The following is an 18,760-nucleotide window of genomic DNA, read 5'->3' as shown; positions in this document are numbered from 1 at the left end:
CTTCTTGTCCAAGCCCTGAGATCCAAGCTGAACAACTGTAAATATTTGCATGTAAAATTGCACTTTTAATCATACTGGTACTACTTTGTGTAGAGCAAGCCCAAGGAGAACTTTGTTTAGGTAAATAAAGGAACTGTATCTTCCCAGAAAAAAGTAAGGGGGGTTTTGTGATACAGGAAGCATGACATATTCAACATTGCTATTCGTTTGTTGAAGGGGGAGGAGGGAGTAATGACACAGAACGGGTTCAATACTTCTAATATCAAATCAATAAAGCACCTTTTGTGTTAGCAAGTTTTTTTTACCCTTATGAAATCTGAACTTTGTCACTTGTGTCTCAACTCAGCTTCTCCATATTCATGTTATCCTAGTTGCAAGTCTCTAGTTATTCTCTACATTACTGCTAAGGCTTCATTTGCAAATCTTTGAGGAACTCTTGTATGTTTTGTATTTCAGAGAGCCACTTAGCCTCTCTAGGTCATTTCTGATGTATTTGGGAAGATAATAGCCCACCATAAGTGTTCCTGGGCTGTGCCGTTGCATAAAGACTCTTGCTGGTGATCAAAGTGTTAAACTTGGAACTAACATTAAATTTTGCAGCCTGATCCTCTTTTTCCCACTGAGGATGCTGCAGAGGTTTGTGGTGACACAGTGTTGTTGCATGTGATGTTGACTCTGATTGGTAACCCTTGCAAAACAGCATCAGTGACTTCCTGTGAAATCAAGTAACCTATTTTATTCTAAATCTCCCCCCTGAGGCAAATGTGTCCTTTCAGGAAAGCAGCGTAGCATAGTGCATAATCTCATAATCCCTCTTTTCTGTAATATATTTGAGAGCAAGATTTGTTTTTGGGGGGTTTTTTAAAGTTAGGTAAGACTGCTAGTATGTCAAAAGTCCGTGGTACTTGCAGACATCCTGCTTTTTCTGTGTACTTGGGCATCTTGAATAAGCAGCTAAAAAACCTTCCTCAGCCATGCTTTTTTGCTTTGCAGCCTATCTTTTGTATTGTGTGAACAGCTCTCAGTAAGAATAAACCTCCTGCCAGCTGTTTGCTGCAGAAATTGATTCCCTGTCTCTTTGGGCAGGGGGGAGGTGTTCAAATATTGTTACCTTTTTTCCTTTGGAAATTGAGCCCTCGTCTCTCCTTTCCTCCCCTGACCCCAAGCATCTTGTCACAGGTATCCTAGGCAAATGTTTTGAGGATGTAGGCTCTTGGTCATCTAATGAGGCAAATGGTGTAGAATGCATTTTGATTAATTCACTGACTTTTCTAAATTTACTTACACTTCAGCAGTCTTGGATGATTTTCCAGTCTAGTTCTGGCTTTTGTTTTCTCGTCTTAACAAATCCAATCTTTGTATACTTTTGTCGGCATGATGGTAGGCGCTCTTAGGTTTGATTTATTGGGAATATGGGATTGAAGACTTAACTCTTATCACGAGTTGTTGGGTTTTTTTAACTGCATTTTTGAGATTTGCTTCTGAATACGCGTTATGCTTGCCAAAGTAAAGTTCCCAGAATGACCTTATTATTATTCAGGACACTTTAAAGCAAACCGTAAAATGGAACGATGGAGGAGGTAGAAGCTTTAAAAGGTACTAAAGTTTAAAATAAATGCACTTGTTATGCTGAGCATCAGCCCTTTGCACTCAACTGCCTCTCTGTCCAGTATAATCTCTTGCTACATAAGCTCCAGCTTGTGATCTCCAATACCTCATGGAAAGGTAGGTATTAAAATTATTTGTAAATGGTTCATTAGACGTATGCGACAGGGGTGCTTGCATCTTTGGTCTCTCTCCACTTTCTTTTGAGTGCTGTTCTTGCATTTTTGGTCCTCTTGACCTGTCTTGGGATTGAATCCTGCAGTTCTTCCCCTAATTTAAGATGGGTCTGTTAGCTGCAGTGTCCCTGCTGACTAACAGTCTGCAGGCCTTACTGAGTTGGAGCCCTTTGACTCGTATGAGAACTCTAATATTATAAACGCCTTTGGCTGTCCGTATTGCTTTATTCACACTCTGATTGGCTGTCTTGGCCCTGGCCCTTTCCGGGGGTGGGGCAGGGAGGTGGGTAGCCAGACGCAGGCCTCTATCCCTGTCCCCCCCATTCTTGACAGGCAATGTGCTAGTAGCAACATAAAACAGCTTCTTTAAAGCGTCTTTTAACTTCAGTAGCAGGGCAGCATAAAAAAAGAGAGGCTTTTAACACTGGTGCATGAGCTTTCGCCTTGCCTAAAGCTTGGCATCTCCCTAAGGCATGTCCCTCGAGGCCTGTAGCAGTCTGCTTCCTGGAGCAGTTCCCTGGCAACTCCTTTCTTTAGAGAGTTTTAACATTTATTTCAGAGCTCTTTGTTCCAGGTTTTTTCTTGGATTTCTCTTTCTGCTTTTGGGCCAAGCCAGCTGACTCAACACGGCATGGATGCATAACATTTAGAGCAATGGTTTTCAACCTGTAGTCTGTGGTTCCCTGGGGGTCTGCAAACTATGTCTAAGGGGTCTGGGAAATGTGATTATTCATAGATTGAAATGGGCTGGAAGGGACCTTGCAGATTTTTGGGTCCAGCCCCCCAGCTCTAGGCAGGAAAACAACTGGGGCGCAGCGAAGCAACTGTCTTGTCTCCTCTTGAAAACCTCCAGGGTAGGTGACTATGATCAATCAAAAGTATGTGAATACCCACATTTAACAATTCAGAGGGGTCTGCACCTCCATTAGAAATTTTTTAGGGGCCTGCAAATGAAAAGAGGTTGAAAACTCTTTTAGAGGGATTAATGGCAGCATTGTCTTTTCTGAGCAAGGTGGGGGTGGGGTTACCTGAAGCCACTGCATCTTTCCTTAAGATCTAGGAAAACAGCACTGGTTTTAGTAAACAGACCACCCACAGGCCCAATTAATAAGATGTAACCTTCTTTGTAAGAGTTTAGCTTTCACCCAAGTCCTTCGTGACAGTATCCTAGTATAAGTTCCTGACTTTTCTACTGCAAATCTTTATGTGGAAGACTTGTAAAGCAAAATTAAGAGCCTGAATTTTATGGAAGAGGAATTACCTGTGAGAATGAGAATATGTAGAGTCATAAAACATGAGCATTCCCTTGTTTTTTTAGTAAGCCAACTCCGTGAAGCAAATGTTATAGCTTTGTTCAATAGAAAATGAAGTCAAATTGTGCAAAAAAAAAACCCACCGTGCACTTGAGCCTTCAAAAAGCTTTTTTGAAAAATCTTACCTGAGTTTGCATCTAAAAGTCTTAAGTAAAAAGAGCTGAAACTGTTTGCAGATATAGTGTCACAGGCAATCTCCTCCTTGCCTGTCTTGCCAGTACCACCTTTTATAGTGTATTGCGTGATAGTCGCTCAGTTCTTGTATTGTTGTCAAGGATGATGGTTCCAGCTAGTATCATTTTGTAACTTGTCCACCATTGTCCTGTAGGAAATTAATGGAAACCACCGGCTAATTTGACATACACTGTAGATGTCTAACCTCATGGTAGATACTTTTTATATGGGGATGAAAGTATCAATTTGTCACCAGTACCCTGAGCAGTGTGATCAGCTGGCATAACACCTTTTTTTAAAGGTCACTAAAAACATGTAATAAAGTTGTTGTGATGTTATAGTTTTGGTCCAGGAAATATACAAGAGGGGAAAAAAATATATATTTTTGTTATCATCCAAACCTAGCCAAGAACTGTAATTTAGATACATTTCACCAACTTTAAAAATCTTTCCTAGAAAAATCTTTGTATTTTGTTTTTTGTTTTGTTTTTTCAATACCAGTCCCTTTTTAAACAACAAGCTGGCCTATTTAATATAATTAGGAAGTTACTGTAATCATTAGCATTGATTCCTACAGTATGCACAAAGAAATCAATAGTCCACTAGATGGAGCAGAGTCTAAGGTTAGTTCAATATGTATGATCTAGTCTTGTTATGTTATAAAACTGGAGACAAAAATGAAATGGATTAGAAAATCAAAATAACAGACTGGATGTCTGCTTTAAACTCCACTCATTTAATTTAGTAGTGTAACTGAAAGAGAGTTGATTTGCCAGTATTAGTGAAGAGATGACTTTACCACTAAGTGTTAGCATTTTTCTCAAGGGAAAGTAAAGAGTAAGTGAGTTTTGGGTTCTGCCCAAGCCCTGTGCTATGACTTGCTGCAGTTTTCTGTGTGGCTTGTTTAATTTGGAGGGCAGCTTGAAATTTTGGTGGAATAAGTTGATATGCCATAGATGGCTTGTTTCTGCAAAAGGTACACAAGTTATTTTTTAATGTTTTCTTGGGTTTTCTGTTCTTATTTGTCACTGGTGGTTGTCTTTCTATCAGTATAAAGTCAGTCTGCTGTAGGTCAGCAGGACTGCAGAACTTTTGAACTCTTAAAAAAGGCCATTTTTTCCATCAGGGGTTCACTCATTGTACTTCTGTTCCTGTTGTCATCTTTGCCTCCCGGCATAGCCCCAAGGATGTTCTGTGACTTCTGAAGGTGAGCTCAGGAGGTTGGAGAAATGTGAGCTGTAATAGCAATGCCCATGGGAATAGACAGAATAAACTGATGCTGCTTAAACAAATAAGAACTGCATTCAGTAGGATGTGATGTGAACAGTGGCATAGAGAGGGATCTTTGATGAGCAATGCGAGAGACTGTTCCGACCAGAAGCCATCATCATGACCTTGCTTCAGTGGCACTTCAGTTTTTGGGGGTCCTCCGAGTTGCTATGGTTATATCAATACTTCATGATAGCCGATTTCAGGCCGAATTCAATTTAAAAAATCTACTGTTAAACTGTTAAATTCAAGGATTTCACTCAAAAATCATTCTTAATTGACTAATTAATCTTCAAGAGGAGATTGGATAGGCACCTGGCTGGGGTCTTATGACCCCTGCCACCCCCAGTGCTCCTTCCTGCCCATGGCAGGGGATCGGACTAGATGATCTGTCTAGGTCCCTCCCGACTCACTGATGCTATGATTCTGAATTGGCAACTTGGTGGACGAGGCATCAGCCCAAACAGCGTTAAGGATGTCGGTTTCTCTAATGGATTTTTGCAAGCGCAGGTTTAAAAAAATAAGAAAGAAAAAGTGTACTACTGCTCACTCCCAGGATAACATTTCTTTAATCTTTACTGATGCATTTTCATCTTTACAACTATAATCTCCATTCTGAGTAAGCTCTAAACAGGAACGGCATGAAGATATTTCAGTCTTGCCAAGGATTATCATTTGTTTTAGAAGCCGTGCTGTACCCTCGGTCTTGTAAATCTTTCAGCTTTGTAGTTAAATACTCATGTTGGATCAGCCTAGTGTTTTCTTTCTGCAAGGGTTGGTGTGGTTTTTTAGTTTGTCAAGTAGTGGTTGAAGAACATTTGTTCTGTGATTTTGGCTTTGGTATGAGACCTGCTGCTAGGATATCAGTTGAATGAAAGTTGTCCAAAGAAAAGCTTCAGGAAGGGCTAAAGTCTCATTCAAGTGAGGTTCATTAATAAGCTAGATCTTTTTGCCTTGCTTGCAGAGCAGAGACTGATAATACCTCTTGAAGGCATCTTATCAGTTGGATTTGGCTTTCTAGAAGGTCTGTTTCTCTTTCTCCCCCTTAGGCTTAACAGCAGTTTGAGGCAGAGGACAACAGACAGATGGAGGGTGTTCCAAACTTGGCAAAAGCCATCAAACTTGGGAGGTAAGCTCTGATTTTTGAACAGGCAGGGCAGGCAGAGAGCTGCCTAAAGCTGCCTAAGTGTCTCAGGACAGAGGTGAAAGAATGACATATGTTTCACCCCATTTTCCCTTTAATAGTAGTCTTCATTTTTAGGCTTGACTAGTTAGGTTTGGGAGGACCGTGATGCATTAAATCAAGAAGGCTTAGATTTCTATATGGAGGACTAGTTTTTCAGGACATGGGATGCTCCTTGAAACATTTGACCACAAATGTTGATCGCAGTGGGACTTCAGCAATTTCTGCAGGGGTATTCTTCCACTGGAATCTGCTTTATCAATCTTTGGTTTGTCATTTTAGTACTCAGGTTTTTTAGACCATTTATATCTTTGTCTCTTTTGACCAAAGTGTAGAGACTTAAGTTGTATAGATGTGGACTCTGAAAGGAACTGTATGTAAAAGTTGAACAGGTCAACATCAGCTGTAAAATTACTGTCCCTTGAAGTTGCTCAGTGCCGTGTGCCACAATTCAGAATTGCTACACAATATTTTCAATGTGTTGCACGTTTCTTATGTGAGCTAGTAGGACGCAGACTAGGTATCTGGTATACTTGAAGTGGTGAATGCTGATCTTTCCGAGTCTGCTCGGAATCAGTATTGACCTTCTCACAAATTCTGTAGTGACAAATTGGCACCTTCCAGTATCTTTTGGTATGTCTGATGCTTTTCTGAATTGAGATTTTTTTTGGATCTCTTAAGTTTAAACTAAACTGGCCTTCGTTTTTGGCGTAGGTAATATATAAAGCTCTGAAAAAGTGGCTACGCTTCTCCATAGTAAATGCTACTGGTGGCAGGCACCAAATTGACTACAGATTTATATTTGAATGAAGTTACTTAGTTCTCGGAGCTCCTGGCTGACTTATGGCAGTGAATAATGATCTTGGCAATGCGTCCCGTTCCACAGTACACTTAGCAGCTAGACCGGGGTGGGGGTCGGCAACGTTTTTGGGCAGCATGCCAAAAACACCCACAGCCTCAGCTTATAAGATGTTGGTGTGCCAGGGGTTGACAGTGGGGGGGGTCCGCAAGGGGCTCAAGCCTTGTGGCGGCTCAGGCCTGGCCCCTTCCCTAAGGTGCGCGGCCAAAACAAAATGCCTCTGCGTGCCATGCTCTCATATGCGTGCCAGGGGTAGCCTTCCCCTGAGCTCGACTAATCTTATAACTACATTTAATACCACTCCATTCATATCGAAAGCCATTTGGCATCTAGTAGGAAAACTGAAACTAGATTTGTTTTCAGTAATCCTTTATTTTGTGGTAACAATCAGTGACTTGTTTAAAGGTATTAGTAGACAACCTTCATCCCACTGGCTGTGCTACTTTTGAAATGTTGTTCTAGCTGTCAGTGCATCTGAGATATTGATGGTTCAGACTTTGAGACTGCATGAGGCAGGCTTTCAGACTGGTTTCTTTAATGATAACTTGGACACTGCGTGACTCGACTTCCTCTTTTTTTGACCCACGTGCCTGTGTTGGTGGCCAGGCTGTCATGCGAGTCGCTACATTTATCCAGGTCCTAACACAGAGCGTCTCTCATGTGGAATGGGTATTCTCTGAGTAGTTTCGGGCTACGCAAAATTAGATCCTTTATAAAGACCGTACCAGTTAAAATAGGCTTGCGTGTGGTTCTGATACTCTTACCCAGGATCTTAGGCCTGCTTATCACTGCACCCGAGTGTCTTTCATATAAGCTGTTTGTTAGGGAGACAGTACTTGGGTATAATTTATTGTCAATGTTGTGTCATCGCAGCTGTGAGCTTCTTGGAGATGATTGTTGCAACGTTTCCTGAAAACTGGCAAAGTCTGGATTCATCGAATGTCTAGTGACACTTGTTTCACAACTGGAACTCCCTAGGCAGATACTACAGCATGTGTATTGCGAAGTCCAGAGCAAAGATTGAGAGACCAAAACACAGAACTTGGAGTTGAGGATCTAATTGGAAAGAGCCTGTAAAGGCAATTTGGCTTAATTCTGAACGCAGAGGTGGGTTTGGAGGTCACATTCCAGGAAAGTCTGACAAAACGTCCCCGCAATCACCAGGGAAGTTAGGAAATAAAGATGGTGTTGTGGGCATCCAGCCCAGTTGTGCAGTGCTTTATCCAGAGAACTACGAGTTTTAATTCTGGAGATTTCTGCTCCTCTTAAAATAGGGCCAATCTTAGAGTCTAAGCTCTTAGCAGTAAATCACAGAGAACACTTATTTTATGGAGCTGGGTTGCAGGCAGCTGTGAGCCGAAGAGGATGTTGGAAACCAGGCGTCCCTTTGCAGCTTAGCCACAAGTGACTATACTATCTCCGTTCAAATGCAGTGAGCTTAGTTGTGTTCTGTATCTGGTGAATTCTGGAAGATTGTTAGTTTACTGACTGGTTAGTTTAGACTCGTGCGTAAAAAGGTCTTTATATTTGGGTCTGTATTTTGGCGCTAATCGCTAGCTGACATGGCAGTCGATATAGACGTTTATTGTTAGTACTGAAAAGCAGAATTTCAGATCTAAGCCAGCACTAGTTAATACTGAGCTTTAAAACGATCGTGATGCCTGTAGCAGTGTACCTGGAAACTGTTTCTAAGGAAGGGAACAGGTCTCCCAGAACACAAAGGTAATTAGTAATGCTGTGTGCCCTTTGTTTTCCAGATCGTTAGCTTAGACTGAGGCAGTTTTTGACCACGGGAAAAATATTGCCAGTGTCTCATGGAAGGGCTAAATTCAAAGAAGGACTTTAATGGACTTCAGACCCTAAATCCAAAACTGATCCTAAAAATCCTGGTAGAGGGGTCCCTTAAACCTGCTGTGGGAGGGAAGGGGAGGGCGCGTGTGTGTATGTGTACATGTGTGTACGACTTTCCTGGGAGTCTTGGTGCCTGTAGTTCTCCCCTGTTGTACATGTGCAGAATTGCTGTAACAAGACCGGTTTAGGTGCCTAGCTCCTGTCTAAGCCCCTTTTGGATATGCAGACTAGGTAAAGAAGTCCACTGAAGGGCCCAGTCCATTATGTGAGTCCTGAATGTGTTTAATGCACACCTACAGCATTGAATTCCCTGCATGCCACGGTCATGCTTGCTTTCGTTAGAAAAAAGTGCACCTGGAAGAGAAGCTGATGGTAGAGATCACTTTTTTGTGCAAGTTACTTGCCTTTTTATATGGTTAAATTGCTTACCTAGCACTACCTGACCTAGGTCCTGTGCTTTAATTCTTCATTTTTGACAGGAACTAAGGGCAGATGAATATTAATTTTCTACATTTTTTTAGGGGTCCCGTGTGCCAGATAAAATGGCCTTGCAGGCCGGATCCAGCCCACAGGCCGTATTTTGCCCACCCCTGCTCTAGGCTGTCAACCATGCGCCCACTCCACCCCGGTCCCCAGTTATGTCTCCCCATGCCCTGAGGTTGGTAACTATGCTGTATTACCGCTATATCAGAAGCTGGTATCATGATAGTCTGATACAACAGACAAAATCTGCCTTCTCAGGTCACATCTGTTGAACATGGAACTTGCTGTTCATTCTCTAGACGGAGTTCATGACAAATGCATTTAGATTTTTCTTGTTTAGTTCAGGACTCCTCTAGCTACCACAATCTAGTTTTAGTTCCTGTAGAAACGCTCACGTAAGCGTTTTGCTCCTATATGCAGCTTTTGCAAAAGCCACATGTATGTGTGCATTAACACTTCAAATATACATGCTCAGCTCCTGAATGAGTTTTATACTATAAGATTGGTGTGCGGAGACTTATGTATGCCGTAACCTCTGAGCAGACTGATATTTGTAGCTAGAATGCTAAAAGTTGTGCTAAGTAACAATGCTCTGGGAGTGCAATGTGATTAGAGGCCAAGTTTAATCATACCGATTTAAGTGCACATAGGATTGAGTTATACCTACACCTTTTTAATCTGGTTCTGATTGAACTGCGCCGATGTAAAATACTGTGCTTGAGTGTAAAAATATGGGGCAGTGAGAAATAACATATTGAAAAACGTTGCTGACAGGAGGCAGCTGGCAACAGCAGAAGTACATGAACTGCAGAGGAAAGGCTGGCAATTGTCTTGAGATGCTGTGGGTTTTGGCATTGAGTCTACAGATACAGGCAGACCTCTAATGATGTTATAAATCTTCCTGAGAGATTCAAACAGTGCAAGCAGAGGAAGAGAATATCAACTAGAGAAATTGGAGCAGTTGCCTAAATTGAAGAAGCACTAGCAATATAGTTTGGTTACAAATGCCATGAGGATAAAGCTGAAGGTCAGAGATCTAAAATGGCAGCAGAAAAGGGGTTTTGAAATTGAATGCAGGGGAAAACCAAGACCTGTAGAGAAGGCCTTTATTAAACCAAGCTTGAGATGTAGGACCAAGTAAAATAGATAAAATGTGGCCTCTGACTGCTTGTATTGAAATGACATGGGTGAGCTGCTCTGGAATATAATGATTTAAACATTTATTTTTACTAAAATAAAAGTTAGAAAATTTCCTAGTAGTGTAGTGAGCATGAGAATTACGTTGTTACTCTTGCATGAATATTAATAGAAGAATTCAAGTTCCATTTAAGCAAAAACTTTGCAAGGAAAACCAAAACAAGCCTTGGCATTGTAAATAGAGGGTGTCAGAAGCTCCTGTAATGATGCTTAGTTTCTTGACAGACTGGGTCAGGCCTCCTTCTGAACTTTGGGGAGCAGCTGATTAATTTGTCATGTCTCTGGTATCTCTGGCATATACATTTTCAACTGTCTTTTAATGCCCTGCACTGTAACTTTTCAGGATAGGGTAACAGTTTTCAATTAAAAAATGCAGCTTTTATATTATGCACGGTTTTGATCTGAAGCTGTCCATTCAGGATTGCGCTTGGGTCAAAAGGCATAATGTCAAAAGGATTGTTTGCTACCATGATTCTCTTCCAAATAAATTGTGTTATAGGCATGCTATTGTTCGTTTTTCTCCTAAACACTCTGTCTTTGGTTTTATTAAGTTGCCTCTTTCAATCAACTTGTCATTTATTTCAAAGCTAAGCATTCCCAGAAAATGAAAATCCATTGCATTCAGGGATCCATCGCTCTAAAATGCAGTGGAGTGAATGTGAACGTTAATAGTGACACATGAACTACAATAAAGTGTTGCCAAATCATAACATATGCTTGCATATCTGGTTGTTGTTGCTTTCTGTCCATTTACAGTTTTGTCAGTGGAGGATTACAGATTTGCTTTTGATTTGGGCAACAAACTTAGGTTGGTTGCCTATTTAGCTTGGGAAAAGAGGCAGTTTGTTGTTATTCCAGGTGGCAGTGATTCTCAACCAGGGTGCCGTGGCAGGGTGCAGCACTTTTAGGTGTGCAAACATGAGTCATAAGAGAAATCCAGAGATTTCAGATAGCAATTTGTAGTGCTAAAAGCATTCTGACCTGTTGGCATTCTTTCTGAGTTCCTTGAAATGTAAAGTTTGCTCCGTTTTTCTGTAGTAAAAAAAAGTGAATGAAAACTAGTAGCTGGAATTTTTCTAAGAGGCACCTTGAGTCTTATGAGTGGTGCCTTGATGCTGCAAAAGGTCAGGTACCACTGCCAGGTGGAGATGTGCATAGTTAGCCATGTGACATGGGGTTTTTTTAACCACTTTTTTCACACATGCATACGATCGAGAAAGGTCTGAACAGGTACACCTAACGGTAAATTATTTTCCTGAACCGGAAATCTGATTGTTAGGTTAATTGTATCTTTGAAGGATTAAAAACTTATTTTAGCTTTGTATGACTTACAGTTTTGGGGAGAAGAAAAGCCACGTGGGCAAAGAGGAGAATTTAGCAAGGAGACTTTGGCTAAATACCTTAAACATCAAGAAGTTCCCCTTGGTACTAATATCCATCAGTTGGGGAACTCCTGGCCTCGGGGCAGGTACCTTTGGGCACCTATACATGTGATGGCCTTTATTAAATGCATTGGAGCAGACTCAATTAATAGAGTCTGCTGGACTGTGCTAATTAACATGTTCCAGCAGCCTCAGTGTTGCATGTATTCAGTGCCCCTACTGCCATTTTGAAGCATGGGACACTGAATACATGTGATGCAGTGGGTGCTTTAATTGGGGTGGCTCTGAGAGTCTGTCTTCATCCGGAAGCACGTGTATAGATGCTTTTGGCACAGGGAAATTAGACTCAGGTAAATGAGTTGCTGGACTTTGTAACTGGCATTCACATTTTTGCATTAACTTTGCTTACATTTTTTTTCAGTAAGTAGACTTGAGGAGAGGGAGGCGGAACTGAAAAAGGAATACAATGCACTCCATTCAAGACATACAGAGGTAGGTCTCAATGCGCTCTGCTTTGGCATGCAAATACGTGTACCAAAATATAAACTTAAGTTACTTATTAATAGCTGATTTAAATGAAAGCTTTTAGGCATTCTTGCTTGATGCATGTAAATTTGGACAGTTTATTGTTGCCCAGTGTAACCAGGCTCCATTTGACACACCGTTCTTCCATATCCCCTATGTTTTAGTGTACACACACTTCCTGGTTTTTTTGGGGTTATTTTTGTTTTTGTTTTTTGTTCAGACCTTGTCATTCACGCAGTCACTTTTCAAACACGCACACAAACCTTTTCGAAACGTGGAAATTACTAAATGTTCTTGTACCCAGAAAATAATTTGTCTCAGCAAACTTTAAACACCAAGCAAATGCAGAAGGGACTTAGTCTTCTGTTTCCAACTGCTTTTTCCATTGTTCCAACTGCTTCTCTGGGGATCTCCATGCCGTAGGAAATCGGCCTGCTGCTGACAGTCACAATCATTAAGCATTAACGGTAATTATTATTGGGGACAGGATGATGCTGTTTTCAATATTGTTTGTAGTTTGTTACATATTTGGGAATTCACGCTTTATGGCTGTCACCAGTGGGCCATCTTCCTAGTGCAGATGGAGATTCTAATTGGCCAGTTTTCATGTATGTATGTGGGGATAGTTTGCTCAAAATTACTCAGTTAGATTAAAACATTTTCTCCTCCAGTGTTGAAGTTTTTTGCAGCTGTTCTTATTCAGTTTCCAAACTCTGCACTGATTTTTGTTGCTCTTGGGGAAAACTAATACCTGATTTTTTTTCCCCAAAGTTAGAGTTCGAACCTGACACTTCTTCAATTAAGTACCTTCTATCCTGAAAATAAGATTTGATTTGATAGCTAAGTGTGTGGGTTTGGAATATGAAGTGCTGCGATACTGGCAGTGAGTAATGGAACAAGTGTTAAGGGTCCCGGGACCAGGATGGTGAGGGTAGTTGAAAGCAGAGGAAAACAAAGCTTCAACACTAGGCTTTTCAAAGGTTAATATTAAAACGTTCTGAAGATGTTACTGAAAATCTATTCATCTAATAGTGCAGGTGGGAGGGATTTTTGAAAGTCTTGCATAAGGATCAAATGTTCAATTTGTAAAAGCAATTTAGGCTTCCAAGTTCCATTAATTTTTCAAAAAAATTAAGGTTCTAAACAGAACAGGATCTTTAACTTTCCAGTTATAAGTTTTGGAGCAAATCCGTGGAAATGAATTGAGTGTGAAAACTAGACACATTTTTATCTTATTGCACTCCACAGCAACATTGTCACTTCACTGCTTAATTCCCATTTTTTTAGCATTTCTCAGGCTTGGATGCCAAGATTGAGCCCTCAAATTCTGATGGAATAGGGGAAGTGTAGTATTCTTATCTCCGCTGAGTGTTTAAAACTTCCCTTGCTGTTTCTTGTGGAAGAGCTACTCCATGATTAGCGAGTTTAAGCTCGCCTCTCCTGTAGAACTGCGTTCCAGATTCATTTTTTGTCATGCTACTGGCCAAGCAGGCCATAGTATAAACTACTATTACACCACTTACTTTGTGGATTACACTTAACTTTTGGCAGTGCAGTGGATCTGCAGCTTTTTTTTGCAACACATAGCCATTTTTAGGCTTGTGAAACTTCCCTGTGTTTCCTTGTTATGGCTAATAAGAAAGAAGTAACGCTTGTCACTACATCTGCATTGTAACCTCTCCAACAGCCTAAAAGTTCTTCATTTTTTTTTCTTTTTCTTCCTTTTCCTCCACGTTATATTTCCCCTCTCCCTTCTTCTGCTTTCCCATTTCTTCCTCTTGTGCCCTCTAGAAGTTCGCTGCGTGCCCCAGTTTGAGAAACACTGGTCTAGTGTGACTAGAACAGGGAGTTGGAGACCTGAGTTCTGTCACTGTCGTAGCTACTGATCTAGGTAACCTTGAATGAATCGTTTGATTTCTGTGCTTGATTTGCAGGCTGAAAAGCATCTTTTATTTACCCTTTTAAAAAAAAAAAAAAAAAGGGAATTTGGCCACCTTTTATATGAAGACTTAAAGCTAGTATCATCTACATTCAAATAGTCAAAAGGATGTGTGCTGTTAATTTTAAAGGAAGTCTAGTCACTGAGCTACTGGGAACTTGGAGCCAGGACCTGTAGAAGTTCTTTATCAACTATTGACAGTAATAGCCTCATCGTACCAGTGTAAGCACTGTCTTCTTGCCTTCAGTTAATTCATCTATCCGTTTTAATGAATAATTTTCAGAAGCTGAAAAGGCAGGAAAGCTTGTCTTCCTTTTTCCAATCAAGGGAAAATTCTAAAATCTTAAAAGACATAGTAGCCAGAAACAGTTCAGACCCCTTATTACATCTACTTTTTTTGCTTAGTTGCATTCTTTTTAAATGCATGTCTTTTACATTTTTTCCAGTACATCTGAGGTAGGATTTTAAATATGTGTTTAAACTAATAACTCAATAAAACTGTTTTGTGTGTGTTAATTGAATTCCACTTTTCATTTTAATGCAGCTTGACACACGAGTAAAAATAACTTAGTAAATATTGAAAGAAGCGAGTGATAATCTAAATTAATGTCAAGCTATACAGTTGCTTAAATGCTTATCCTGGTTAGCTGAAACTATCACATTGTGTCAGAGCTATGCTTAGAGGCTAAATAATGTTTTAATGGGAATCAACCTTCAGGAAAATAACTGAAGTACAAATGCGGAGCAAGCTTTAAATTGATTATTTCAAATCATTTCACCCTGGGGATATTCATGTAACATGGGGATAGTAATTTGGAGTCCCCTGAATAATACTCTGTGTTTGACTGTCAAATTTTAGCTTTAATTTGACCTTATCTTTGTGCTGGGACTCTTTCTCTGGAAAAGGAAGTTGGGAGATGTAAAACATAACAATTTTATAAGCACTTCCTAAGAATATTTCATTCCACTGTGAGTTTTGATGCATCATGGGGAAAGTGTTTTCTATGTTCTTCATACTTGGTGTTGTAAATAGTTGTTTTGTTTTACTTCCCTATACTCGGATATTTCTTTGGACTGCTTCATTGTCCAGCACCCTCAGGCATTGAGTTCAGTCAATACTACAAAACCTCATGCTGAAAGTGGCTCTTTTTACACCTTTTTTAAAGTACTAAATTTCATCTTCCAAGTTTCACAGTTAAGATGAAGTATTTTCCTTTGAGGTTGACTTTAAAAGAATCTACTGCTTCCAAGACTCTTGCAAGTAATTATCCAGCTAATTGGAGTGAGTTTCATGCAATTTATATAACCACCATAGCAAACTGCCCCCAACCCCTGTTAAAAGAACATTACTGAGGTTAGAGAATCTAGCATTAAGTTAGAGAATGGCAGAATGAAGGTTTCCTGTGCAACCTTAATTCAGTTGCCCTGTCCATATGCAACCTCATGACTTCAGACTTTTTAACCTCAGGACTCCTGCCTCACTTGGTGCACAAAGTGGACCGTGCTCACTTAAATGAGCAGCTATTGGTCTCCATCTCCTTGCCTAGGCTGTCTTAGTTCTTGCCCTTGTTCTTCTTTATTTTTTTTTTCCTTATCTCACTTGTTTCTGGTCTTGTTTAGCCAGTCTGCCCCTTGCTGAGCTCACTGTCCCACCTCCCATTTCTTAACTGGCTTCCAGTTTTCCTGCCTCTCCTGTCCTCTTCCTTGCTACCCTGGCTTTCTCTTCCAGCCATCTTTCTCAGCTGCTCCCTTGCAATCAGTCTGTCTTCATGCTCTACAAATTTAGGCTAGGGTCTTCTCTCCTAGTCTACTCCTACTCTCCAACCTGGTCCAGCTCTTAAAAGCTCAGGATTTGTTGGGCTGATCCCTCCTCCATGATGTCTGGCTGCTGGAATCCTGGGGAGTGTTCATCAAGTCCTTGACAGTTTAGCAGCAAAGTCATGTTCCCTGCTTTCAACTTTTGTGACTTACTACACTTGAAAGGCATGTTCTGGTGTATGGGTGGGAGGAGAGGAGGACAAGCAGTGAGGAGGAGGATCCATGTGCAGTTCTCTCAGAGCTTATATGAGAGGCTCCAGCATGTTCAGTGAGTAGTATGGGGTTTTTCAGACAGTTGACAAACTTCTACTGAACGCTGGCAGACCTTTCATAACTTGGGCATGTTACCGGAGGAAGTACAAACGGTAGCTGCCTAGCGTAAAACACCCATTTTACCAAACTTCAAGCTCCAGATCTTGTGAGTAGTAGAATACTTCAAAGAAAAGGCCCAAGATTTTTTTTTTTAGTTTTGCAAAATAACACGTCTACTATCCTGGAAAGACCTGACCTGTTTTGATTGAAGCAGACACCAGGAAAAAGTTCACCCCAAATGGTCATTTTGGCAATGCTATGAGTACATGAAAATGGTCTATTATGGGGCAAGCTTAATAGCCTCCTCACCTGTGACATAAATGCAATGTACAGGCACCCCCCGCTTAACGCTGTTTCACGTGGCACTATTTCGCTATAACGCTCATTTGAAATTGATACCTGATCTCACTTAGCAGTCAGCGAGTTTCATTATAATGCTCGCGGTCGCCATCTTGGGTTGTCAGATATTTTCGGTTTCGCTTAACGCTCGTTTTTTCAGGAACCAATTAAAAGCACTAAGTAGGGGTTGCCTGTATCTTAAAAAAATATTGATGCTTTTAATTCCTTTCTTCCATCCTTTGTTGCCGGTCTAAATTTGGACCAGGGACTTTGTGTTTGTAAAATACTTAGCATAGTAAGCCAGGCTTCTGATTTAAAGGCTGTGCATGTGCCACCATAATAGAACTACATATTTTCTCCCATATAAAAACCGGGTGGTGGGAATTAGGGCATATATTATGTGCAAAAAGTAGAACTGGCCTGTGGAGCCAAATCATTGGCCTGTGGGGCTCCCCCTGGGACCATAAATTTGGCAGCGGGGGAGCCGTGGCAGCATTAGTTGCTGCAGCTTGCAGAGCCATGGCAATTAACACTGCCATCACTACTCGCCTGCCACCAAATTTCTGGACTGTATGACATGGCCCCGTGCCCTGGACCTGGCTCATGGCCCCAGGAGCGGGCTTAACTTCTTAGGTGCTATTATACAGTTACTTATCAGTAAAGATCTATTTTTTTCCTTCATGCTGCCTTTCAAAAACAAAGTGTAAAAATATTCTGGAGCGTGTTATATGTGAGGAGATATGGTAATTAATACAAAGATACAAAACTTGTTATCTGACTTGGTTTATAAGACTGATCAATGTACTAAGTCTGTTTTAACTCTTACTGGTGCAAATACTAATAGCATGTTTGGATTTTTTTTATATAGATTTTGCTTCAAAATGGACATCAACCTCTGCTGGTTTGATTCAAATTTATTGAACATTTTTATAGTTTAAAATGCATTCTCTTGGGTTGGGACTGGTGTTTCTTTGGGTGTTATCACTGAGGTGACCCTTTTACCAGAGGAAAAAAGCTTCATTATAGCTCATTCTTGCTCCTTCCTCCTTCCCTTAATTATGACGTCTTTTTTCTTTACATCAGATTCACTGTCTAGTTGCTTTGCTCTTCACCTTTGTCATCTGTCCTCCACATTTACCTCCTTCCTTTTCCATTGCACCTCTCTTTTAATGTTTCCTTTCAGTTTAGCCAATGTCTAGCCCCAAAATGTGCTTTAAAAACCTTTGATAACACTTGTCAAACTTCCCATTATGCAGCATGTAAAAATGATGTACCTTTCCCTGCACTCCTTGTCTGTTGTCTGCATAAACTGTAAGCTTAGACTTATTGGCCGCCTGTAGACAAAACTAGAGGCGTGTGTGTGCACAACACTTTGAAGTGGGCTAAATGCTTTTGCACCGCTTTAATGGTGTTGGTGTTTGCACGCCTTGGTGACATATTGCTCATTAATTCCAGCCGCTGTAGGAAATTCAGCAGTGTAATGTGCCTATAATGACTCATTTGAGGAGTTTTAGTTTGCCCCTACAGCTGCGGAGCAAAGCACAGGGCTCTGTGCAGCTCCACGGCTCTGCAGCCTGGCAGCATCCCAGGAAACCAGCTCCACCCAAGAAAATCGGCGAGCCTGATCTTTTTTTTTTTTGTCCACCCCTGCTCCTAGAGCCTGCCTGCCCGAGCTGTGTGGGGGCCTGGTGCTTTCCTCTGTGGCTGCGGTGTCCCCCGGGACCACCCAAGCCGGGTGCCTGTGGGCAGGTGCCTCCTGGGGGTCTCACAGCTGCCGTGGAGGGAAGCACCAGCTCCCCCCCCTGCAGTCCAGGGACTGCTCTGTCTGCCAGCAGCTCGCCCTGCCGCTAGAGAGGCAGGTAAGTCAACGGGGTGTGTGCACGACACGGGGGTTTAATTGGCCCTAAATTGAAGTGGTGTTTTTTAAAACCCACCGCTTCAATTTAGGGCTCCTGTTTTGTCTACACACGCCCAGTGTCTGTAAGTCCATGGCTTACCACATGGCGGCCCTGGGACCACTAGGCATATGGTAATTTATATAATAAAGAAAATAACTGAGCATTGCTATGTAGTATGATCTTCTCAGCCTGTTTTCAGCCACCAGGGAGTTCTGGAACATGAGACTTCCTCTGTTGCCTTTTTCTTTTTTCATTTGAGATTCATCGGCTCTCTTCCTACGCTGACATCTTCATGTTAATGGCGGTGTCCTTTGCATATGTTTTGGGGTGTGCTTGCTTGTTTAATTCAAGATGAATCCCAAATGAGAGAAACTAGGTAGAGAGAGAGCAACACTGCCCGATTCCTTCTGTCTTGAATTTTTCCCCATGGCCACAAT

The 18,760-nt window shown here is 41.3% G+C and overlaps 1 protein-coding gene across 6 annotated transcripts in view; it reads left to right on the top strand.

Moving 5' to 3' along the window:
• The window catches only part of SPAG9 (sperm associated antigen 9), a 104,815-nt gene that overhangs the window by 19,292 nt on the left and 66,763 nt on the right, over positions 1-18,760 (top strand). For all 6 annotated transcript variants that reach the window (XM_090059413.1, XM_090059409.1, XM_090059410.1 and 3 more), the window contains exon 3: positions 11,914-11,984. In XM_090059413.1, coding sequence (XP_089915539.1) covers positions 11,914-11,984 — 71 coding nt within the window. The remainder of the gene's footprint in view (positions 1-11,913; positions 11,985-18,760) is intronic.

This window comes from Crocodylus siamensis, chromosome 8, assembly GCF_052110815.1.
Source record: "Crocodylus siamensis isolate JL-2025a chromosome 8, ASM5211081v1, whole genome shotgun sequence".
Classification (NCBI taxonomy): domain Eukaryota; kingdom Metazoa; phylum Chordata; order Crocodylia; family Crocodylidae; genus Crocodylus; species Crocodylus siamensis.
Note: the sequence above shows the minus strand (reverse complement) of the source record. Positions and strands in the feature narration are given on the sequence as shown.